At 31.6% G+C, this 10,746-nt stretch overlaps 1 protein-coding gene across 1 annotated transcript; it reads left to right on the top strand.

The window, feature by feature from the left end:
* The first annotated feature begins 8,060 nt into the window (after positions 1-8,060).
* LOC121224556 (uncharacterized) lies at positions 8,061-10,241 on the top strand. Its single transcript, XM_041108016.1, has 3 exons — positions 8,061-8,194; positions 8,994-9,714; positions 9,787-10,241. The coding sequence occupies exons 2-3, from the start codon at positions 8,994-8,996 to the stop codon at positions 10,239-10,241; spliced, it is 1,176 nt and encodes a 391-aa protein (XP_040963950.1). The 5' UTR covers positions 8,061-8,194.
* The last annotated feature ends 505 nt before the right edge of the window (positions 10,242-10,746 follow it).

Raw genomic sequence — 10,746 nt, 5'->3', positions numbered from 1 at the left:
ATTTTTTAGATTTAAATCCGTCTAAGTTAGCATAATGATCTATCATAATTTGATATGTTAAATTAGGCTTCCTAATACGTTTAAAGAGCTTATTTCCTAGCAATTTATATATGTTTGTTATATTTTTACTTAGTTTCAATTCTTTGCACAAATTAGTGGTTGCTATGTATTTTATGCTATTTTGAGACCTGAGATAACTAATTGGCATTCGAGGCATCTAACGAGGTTGGTGGATGATATAAGGAGCCCACAGTGGCCCAAAATGAGTGAAAACATCACCAAGAAGGGGTATCGCATTATCCAAGCCTAGAAGTTGTGATGCCCCTGACAGTGTTGAAACAAGGAAGCTCGAGCCACCTACAGTGATATGGCACTACCGACCATAGGGTATTGCGATACCCAAGACTCCTAAGGACCCTCATTCAAGACTGGAGATGATATCACAATACCAAGTTCTGGGTATTGTGATACCACTGTTAAGGGAGACAAAAAATAACCACAAGGGCAGTCCTTATCCAACATGTCCTTCAACCAAAATTAGGCATTTAGGGGTAGTTTAGTCAATGTTTTTGTACGTAAACTCTATTGAAATAGGTCAAATTGACTGAAACAAAGACACACTTCATATTTTAGGTTTTTAGGATTATTCTCTTCATCTTTTAGGGTTCAGTTTTCTTCTCCATTGTAACACCCCTTACCCGTATTCAATACCGGAATATGGTACGAGGCATTACCAAAACACATGCACTTATAAACGTATTTAACCGAGTTATAAAATTTCATTTAAATTAAAACTTTCAAAATAATTAACATGCTTCTATAACTTTTCACAGTATATCCTTAAAATGTTATAATCATAATAATTAGGGCTTACGAGACCCGATACATACTCATGCAATTCAATACTTCATTTCCATTTCCCTCAATTCGCAATTTCTCATGCTCACGATTTAGATCATATCACTAGCAATTTCCATTTAATTCACGTACAATTCAATGACATCAAGTTCAACACTAATACGTATTTACCATTTAACTCAATGTTTATTGATTATACCATTCAATAACACATTTATGAAATTCTCAATTTTGCAACGAAAATATCATTTTAGCTTGAATAACAACATCGTCATGATATAAATACACTACCACTTATCCATTTACTTTAATTATTTTGGGCCCATTTGTCACTTACCATCCTTAATCAAATTAGGGAATGGTTACGGAAAATTGAGTACTTCACTTTCACTTTGCCATAGTATAACTATGGTCTTACATATGATCACTTATCACTTGTCCCTGATCAGATAAGTGTAGCTAGGCTACCACTTATCACTTTGTCACTTGATCAGATAAGAGTAGCTAAGGCTACCACTTATCACTTTCTCACTTGATCAGATAAGTGTAGCTAAGGCTAACACTTATCACTTTGTCACTTGATCAGATAAGTATAGCACTTATCACTTTTTCACTTGATCAGATAAGTGTAGCTAAAGCTACCACTTATCACTTTGTCTCTTGATCAGATAAGTGTAGCACTTATCACTTTTTCACTTGATCAGATAAGTGTAGCTAATGCTACCACTTATCACTTTCTCACTTGATCAGATAAGTGTAGCTAATGCTACCACTTATCACTTTATCACTTGATCAGAAGTACTCAAATCCGGCGTTCCGCTCAATTTGATCATTTATTCATATATCAGGCTTACCAACATGTGTTAATTCATAAACTATTCATGACATTATTTCATGCCACATCATATATTGAATATACCATACACACATACTATGAAACTTTATTTTCACACATGAGTTTAAACCATGACCAATAATGCACAAATATAAGTATAATTCATATTTCATCGTTTATCAATTAAAATCAATCATATGACCAATTATACACAAATCATTCATATATTTCCCAATTTTCCTCCTCCTCCTCTCCATTCCACATCCTTAATGTGTATAACACACTTAAACAACATTAGCTATAATTTCACTATTCACTCACATGTATATTCAAAACTGTTTATCCGAGTTAGAGTCACTAAATTATTTTTATCTGGAGTTACAGAGATCCAAATTAAGATCCGTTAATTTTTCCTGAAACTAGACTCACATATCTTCATATCATAAAATTTTCAGAATTTTTGGTCCAGCAAAATAGTACAGTTTATTCTTTAAAGTTTCCCCTGTTTCGCTGTCTGACAGTTCCGACCACTCTTCACTAAAAATTAATTATCTCATTGAAAAGAATTTGGATGATGTTTTCGTTTGTTTCTTATAAAAATAGACTCATTAAGGATTCTAAACATATAAATTATAACTCATAATAATTTTTTTACGATTTTTAATGATTTTCCAAAGTCAGAACAGGGGAACCCGAATTCATTCTGACCTTGTCTCACAAAATCTATTATATCTCATGATTTACAATTCCATTGCTCACACTATTTCTTTTATAAGAAACTAGACTCAATAAGCTTTAGTTTCATATTTTATTCATCCTCTAATTCAATCTCTACAATTTTTGGTGATTTTTCAAAGTTACACTACTGCTGCTGTCCAAAACTGCTTTAGTGCAAAATGTTGATTTCCATTTTGCCCCAAATTTCACAGTTTATACAATTCAGTCCTTTCTCAATTAACCCCTCAATTAATCTAAATTTCTCAATTAATACTTTACCTAGATATTATAAGTTGTTACTCAACTATTGAAATCCAGAATTTCCACATATAACTCTATCTTCAAACTCTTTTACTATTAGGTCCCAAACATTCACTTTCTATTCAATTCTTTCAATAAAATCAGCATATGAACAATTTAAAGCTCTAATTTCATGATAAATCATCATATAATTCCAGCACATATTCATATCAACTTTCAACTTCTTTCATAAAATAAAAAACTAATGAATTTAACAAGTGGGCCTAGTTGTAAAAGTCATACAAATACAAAAATTTCAAGAAATAGTCAAGAATTGAACTTACTTGTAATAAAAATATGAAGAACCAGCTTGAAGAAGCCCTTCCATGGTGTTTTAGCTGATGAGAAATCAGAAAAATGAAGAGAAATCTAGATAATTCCTCTTTGGTCCTAACTTTATTAAGCAAATTTTGCAATATTTCAATTTTTCCCTTAATTCTTCTCACTTTCTTGCTGATTTCATGCCTTTTCCGTCCAGCCCAAATAGACCTTGGGTCTATTTGCCTTTTAAGCCCTCTCCCTTTTATCATTTAAGCTATTTAATCATTTCCCAAAATTTTGCATTTGTTACAATTTAGTCCTTTTTGCTCAATTAATTATCGGAACTTTAAAATTTCTTAATGAAACTTTAATACTAACTTTTTAACACTCCATAAATATTTATAAAAATTTTTATGGCTTGGTTTAAAATCCCCGAGGTCTTGATACCTCATTTCGATTCTAATTATTTTAATATTTATTTCTAGTGCACTATTCACTATTTCAAAAATTTTCCTAGCTTCACATTTAACTTATACTTACTAAATTAATAATATTTTCTACCCATTTTTCGAATTTAGTGATCTCGAATCACCGTTCCAACACCTCTGAAAATTTAGGCCATTACATTTTTTTTTCTCGTAGGATTTGTGGTCCCAAAACCATTGTTCCGACTAGGCCTAAAATCGGGCTATTACATCCATAGTCTAGGGTTTTATTTCTTACTTATTTTTATGGTGTTTCTTAGTTTCTTGTAATTAGTTAAGTTAGTTACTACTGTAGTTAGGATCAATTTACTTATTTAGTTCTTCAAACTCTTTTGTAGTTACAATCTAATCCATTTAATTGAATTCCATTTAGCTTTATTACATTTTCTCTATTAAAAACCACTCCTTTAATATTCTTGTTTACTTTTCTTGTCGCCATTGTTTTTGTCTCCAAGTTTTTGCAAGAAAGCTTGGGTTTTATTGATTTGCTTGGGTTGATGGAAATGTTGGGTAATTGATTTTTAGGTTTAGTAACTAAATTACAAGACTGGACTAAAACAAATAGACTTAAAAACTTAACATTGATGGCCCCTAAGGGAAAATAAAGATAACTGAAACCGAGAGGAGATCTTATTGAGCACTAATTTGATAAGTCTCGGGTTAGTCGATGAGGTCGAGAGATAAACTAAACTAATTTGTCTAACTTGATAAAATTGAGGTCGAGAGGTAAAATGGAGCTAATTTAGAAGTAATAGCAATTTAGATCCCTAATTCGAAAGTCAACCAGTCACTCTTTGTTATTGTATTTATTTGTATTTGATAGTTTTATAACTTTGCATGCTTTATGATTTGTTTTTTTTTTGTTAATTAGATAGTAATTTAGTTTAATTTTTATCAATTTCATGGCTTTTCGTAGTTTAGTATCTAGCGAGTAGTTGTTTAGACTCTTTATTTGCATGTTTGTTGCTAGAATTCGCTCAATCGACAACTCCTCTAGGTTCGACCATTGGAATACTTAGTGTTCCATTGTAACACTATAAATATTACAATTGACCTGTCGCACTTGTAGACACGCACGTAATTGGTTTAGTTTGATTGTTGTTATTAGTGTTGATTCTCTCGACCTTGACGTTCTTGCATTGCATTGAGAGGTGATCAGCTAACACTCGAAAGATAAGAATTCTCGACATAAATTCTTTAAGACACGAAGCAAACCTAAAGATAAAAGAGTAATGAAAGAATAGAAAGTCATAGAAAAATGACACATAGTAAGTGTTCGAGTAAATGCTCTCAAAAGTATATATTACTTTGAAGGATTACAACTGAGTGAATACTAATAAGGGGGAAGACCTTTATTTATACTTGAGCTCTCTCAAACCCAACGGTCAAGATTAGAGCTTATCTACAATTGAGAGTTATAAGAGATTTAAATTTTATACATCTTTATTCCTTAAGGTTTACATAAATTACTCTAATAACTCAAGTTTTACTAAAATATTTCTCCCACCAAGGCTTAAAGTAGATGAGCTTCTTCATATGTTCCACGAGTCAGGCCAATTCATGCTGGTCAAATGAGCCTCATTTAATCTGTTGACCTCCACGAGACGTTCTTTGTGCAATGGTCATTGGCTTTGATCCACGACCCATGATATTCTCTCCCACTTATTCTCACGACTCCCTTGTCGCGTTCTTAAAATGGCACTGGTTTGACTCATTTCGGAATAGTCTCAATGCCTAGGCTAATTCCCAACTACTCCCTCAGTATAAGAAATAAAAATATTTCTAAAATTAAATATATTTATTAATGGTAAATATAATAATTTTAAATATGTTTTTTTATCAAAAAAAATATTTTCTTTAACGTCTATCTTCTATTAAATCTTATCCTTTTGTATTGTAAATCTATTTGAACAATAAAATAAAATCATCAAAATTTCTAGATTTGCAATTATCCCTTTTATTATTTAATCAACTCAATTAGTTAAATTATTTTTTAAAAAAATTTATTTAATATTAATATAATTAAAATAAATATTATAACATGAATTTATTTTGTAATGTGACATAATTAATTTTAGTACATATTATAAAAAATAGTATACCATTATGAAATTACATTGTGCATTCTTTTATTAATAACATGCAACCTAAACCTTAAACATGTAATTGATTTTATGGTATATTATATAATATATATAAACAACTAGTATTATATAATTAAAGTAGATTAGTAATTATATGTAACTCTATGTACAATTACGGCTGTGTTTGATAGGGGAAAACCAATTCCGGAATTGGTTTTACACATTTTCCAGTGTTTGATAGCAGGAAAATATTTTCCTTTTGTAAAACCAATTCCAAGACACGGGAAAAGCTATTACAAAATTGGGGAAAATGTCTTACACCCTTCATTTCGGTAAGACATTTTCCATATTCTCTCCAGCTTTCTAAAACCTTCATTCCTTCATTTCCTTCCATTTCCAAACCCCCACAAGATCTGTCGACTGATTTTCCCCCACAATACGTTCTCTCCGACCACTATTTCCGTCAAATCTGTGGGAAATTTCAGGTAAGACATGCTGGGTTTGTATTTTCTATTTTTGTTTCTGTTTCTGTTTCTGTGGGAAATATTCTGTCGAAAATGGTTTTATTTGGTTTTTTGAACTGCATGTGTAGTTAAACTCTCACATACACTGGTATATATGTGAATCCTGCTACTCCAACTTTCGTTGTTATAGGAGATAGCTTCGGTTTTCTTTCTCTCTACTCTTTCTTTTCACTCCAGATCTATGGGATAGCTTGGATCATTGCTTTAGATCAAGTGCAGGCTCGTGGTTCGCCTGTTCGCTAATCTATAGCAGGGGGATGAACAATTTAGGAAAAAGACTTCCAAAGAGGTTCCTTCTCTCTATTAGCTTTAAGCATTGCATACTCTTTCTCCAATACATTGGTCTTCCAACGAGCATGTCGGTTTTGGAACCAAATAGCCACTTGCCTTGGCTGTAACCCCAATTCTTCAGCTAACTTCACTTTTTTCTCTGGTTCTAACTTGTTTCCCACATCGAAATTCTTCTCTAAAGCCTTAACTTGATGCATAGATAAACGCCTTTTCTTCTCTGTTGCTTGACCACCTTCTTCTATGCTGTCTTCTTCATCTAAACCATCTAACATAGCCTGGAATTCCTTGCTGTAAATTTGGTGCTTCTTTCACGCCTTCTCCTCTGCATAATCAATTGAATTAAACACATCGAATTTGGGTTAAAGAAACATGAAATAAAGGTGGGAATTAAAGAAAAATAAATGAATAAAGGTTGTTTTTGAAAAACTAAATTATAAATATATTAGAGTTTCATTTTTTATGTATTTTTCCTCCATTGTTTCTCATTTCTGCCGCACTTTTATTACAGAGTATGGGCTTTCAAACAGATCCTCCTATTTCTTCTAATTGGCCTTTTAACATACACAAGGTTGAGTTATTATTTATGAACAAAGTCATGTGAGTTATTTCTTCTAAGAAAATTTGGGATACCCAAAGGAGAGTAGACAAATTAAAGATTACCCTTTGCTTAAATGGTTCTAAGAATTAATTTAATGTTGGTAGTGCAAGTGTGATGAAAAGTTGGCATATACATGTCTCACACCAAGTATACATGAAAAATGCCTACAAAATCCCCTAAAGAAACTGCTACTGCTGCTGCAAACATATTTGTGTTAGTTGGGAGGGGTATGGGTTAGGGTTAAGTTATTTCCTGTATTTATGTTGTATACATTAAGAAATTTTAACATAGTTGACTGCAAACGAGTCAGAAAGAGATAGAAAGAAGGAAGTTGATAGGTTGCATTCTGGTTTGGCCAAGTAAAAAATCCAACCCTACAACCACAACCACATCAAATTTGTATAGATTCTCATTTTGGGAAAATTTAGGGCACATTCGTTTGTTTGGTAGGTTACACCAGAAGGCCTTGCCCACTAATTTCCATCCCAATCCTAAATTGCATAAATGAAGTTCACATTTGTTTGTGGCAACTGTCTCTATCTCTTTCAAACACTAATACATTGGCATGGAATGGCTGAATCAATTAGCAAGGGTTTTGTTAATTAAACTTTGAACTCATTATTTAGGGTTAGTATGTTTTGACAGTAAAAATCAGTTTGAATTATATGTAGATACTGCTTACGGCTTTTGGATATTTTATATAATAATTGCCTTTAAAAATAAGTTAATTCTTTTTAAAGAAACTAATCATAAATTATGAATAATTATTTTTCTTTTTACTTCCATTCACACGAGCGAAGTTCACATGTTTTTAGCTCATAATTTTACAGATTATTGTTAATATGGTAATGAGAGTTGTTGAGGATGATTATTGTTAATATTATATCAAGAATTATGGATGAAATGTTGGAGTTTTAATTAATACCGATATAAATTTAATTATTATAGAAGTGAAAAGATAAAAACATGTGATGTTGTCTTTAATTTATACAAGTTGGATGTAATTGTGTTAAAATAAACTGTTGAAGATGACCCAATTTTTGTATGTTTATTGATTTAGATTTTGATTATGTTTATTGATGATGGCAAGACTGATGTTGTCTTAGCTTCTATTTTTATTGCTCCTAACGGTTCTAATTTCTTTGTATGCTTGACCTCCAGCTGTATAGTTCTTGCTGTCCTAGCCTCTACCTCAGCATTCGTACTCGTGTTGGTGGCCTTGGTCGATATTTTCATAAGAGGTTTGTGGTGTGCTTGATTTATGATAAGCCTTCTAATATGCATTTGTGGTTGTTATAATTCGGTTCAAGTGAATTAAATGGTTGTTGGATGTGCTTGGGTATGGTTTATTATTGATTTACATTTTTTCTGTAATTTGTTGGGAAATGGCAGTGATGAGCTGTTATATTTATGATAAGACTGATATTTTTGTTAATTATGTCCGAAATTTTAACTGTATATATAGCAATTGTAGCACTGCACTTAAACATTATTTATTTTTTATAAAAAGTAATCAATTTATAATTTAAAAAATTATAAAAAATAGAAATAAAAAAAATTATAACATTGTCAAATTTTTTTGGTTATATTGAAATAAAAAAAGAAAACACACTTGATAGCAATTGAAGTATTTAAAACTCTTTTATATTTTAAAAAAAGAGGCATCAACATTTATAGCTTTTGAGCAATATATTTTAAGTGATCTTAACTTTATAAAATCATGATCAATATATTTTAATAACTTTATAAAAACATATTATTAACTATGATCAATATATAACAAATACATGAAAGATATTTTAAGTCATGGTAACTTTAATACATGATCAATATATTTAAAACTCTTGCACCAATTGAAGTATTGTATTAACTATGATCAATATTTAAGTGCTACTTTAAAAAAATTATTATTCGGCAATTACAATTAGCTTGATATGTATGTATGCACTTTTTTACTCATGGTAACTTTATGTGATCTTATGAAAATCTTGCATCTTTTGTAGTAGTGATCATATATTTGTGTGGCATTATTTTGTGTAGATGGATCGTAATCAAAATCAAATGGCAATTGCCGGAGTTGTGGCTTCAGTTTTAGCTTTTGGGGCTCTTTGGATTAAAAAATTAGAAACTAGGAAGAAAATTGCTTCTCGCCCTCGTGTGAATCGAGATTATGAAAGAGAAAACTATATTAATAGTATTTTATATAGTGGTGACCAGCATTGCATTGATATAATAAGGATGAGACCGATCGCCTTTTTTAATTTATGTGATATTCTTAGTACGAATAATTTGTTACAATCGTCTAAATCTGTCGATATTAGGGAGCAAGTAGTTATATTTTTACATATAATTGGTCATAATGTAAGGTTTCGAGTGATTGGATCTAGATATTATAGATCAATTCAGACAGTTCACCATTACTTTAGGGTTGTATTGAGAGCTATTTTGAAATTGTATAGACTAGTTATTAGATTACCTGATGAGTCAACTCCTAGTGAAATTAGAAACAATCCAAGGTTTTATCCTTATTTTAAAGATTGTATTGGAGCATTAGATGGAACTCATATTCGTGCATCCGTTCCACTTAGCATGCAAGGAAGATTTCGTAGTCGTAAAGGGGGGATGACACAAAATGTATTGGCTGCCATTACATTTGATTTGAAATTTGCCTATGTTCTAGCTGGTTGGGAAGGTAGTGCACATGATTCTCGTATCTTAAGTGATGCACTTTCACGCCCAAGAGGATTAAGAATTCCAGAAGGTAATATTTATCACAAATAGTTCCAATAAGCTCATAGTTTATCAGTATTAATTACGTATTGTAAAATTGTAGGTAAATATTATCTTGCTGATGCTGGATATGGCATCCGAATTGGATGTATTACCCCATATCGTGGTGTCCGATATCATTTAAAAGAGTTTGGTGCTGAAGGGCCTGAAAATGCAAAGGAACTCTTTAATCTTCGACATTCATCATTACGGATCACTGTTGAACGTGTTTTTGGGATTTTAAAGAAACGGTTTCGTGTATTAGATGCTGAACCATTTTGGAATTTTCAAACTCAAGTAGATATAGTTTTGGCTTGTTGTATCATTCATAATCATATAATGGGAGTTGATCCTAGTGATTTACTTAATCAAGGATTATACGAGGAGTCTGAGTTTGATTCGATAATACAAACTCTCACGGAGCGAGAAGAAAGACAAGAAGCAAGAGAATGGTCTGCTAAGAGAGATAAGATTGCAGAAACTATGTGGACTGATTACATGGCTAGAAATATTAGGTAGATTTAGGCTTAGGGTTATTATTTCTATGTTATGTATGTTTTAGACTGATGTTTTTTTTGTAAATGTTGGTTGGATAATAACATTGTCAGATTTTAGATTGTTGGATTTTGATATATGTCTTGAATTGGTTAGATATTGATTATGTTTTAACATTGTTGGATATTGAATTGATTATTATGTTTTAAGCTTGTTGGATATTGAAATTATTGACAATGACAATTATTTAATGTAGAATGGGTAAGGGCAACAAAGAAGGGACCTCCAAGCAATTCAGGTGGACAAAACCGATGGAACATGTTTTCCTTGAAATTCTAGCAAAGGAGGCTCGAAAAGGAAATAAGCCTTCTAATACTTTCAAATCAGTTTCTATTAATCGAGTTGCCGACGCCATTTCTTCTAGATTCCAAGTCCAATGCGATACAAAGCACGTGGAAAATCATTTGAGGACAGTAAAAAACCAGTGGCAGATTATATGCAAAATTCGAGGTGAAAGTGGTTTTGGATG

The sequence above is a fragment of the Gossypium hirsutum genome, chromosome D12, assembly GCF_007990345.1.
Source record: "Gossypium hirsutum isolate 1008001.06 chromosome D12, Gossypium_hirsutum_v2.1, whole genome shotgun sequence".
NCBI classification, from domain to species: Eukaryota; Viridiplantae; Streptophyta; class Magnoliopsida; order Malvales; family Malvaceae; genus Gossypium; species Gossypium hirsutum.
Note: the sequence above shows the minus strand (reverse complement) of the source record. Positions and strands in the feature narration are given on the sequence as shown.

Coding starts and splice junctions, on each gene's coding strand:
- LOC121224556 (XM_041108016.1), top strand. CDS start 8,994: ATGGATCGTAATCAAAATCAAATGGCAATTGCCGGAGTTGTGGCTTCA. Junction 9,715..9,786: donor AGGATTAAGAATTCCAGAAG/GTAATATTTATC, acceptor GTAAAATTGTAG/GTAAATATTATCTTGCTGAT.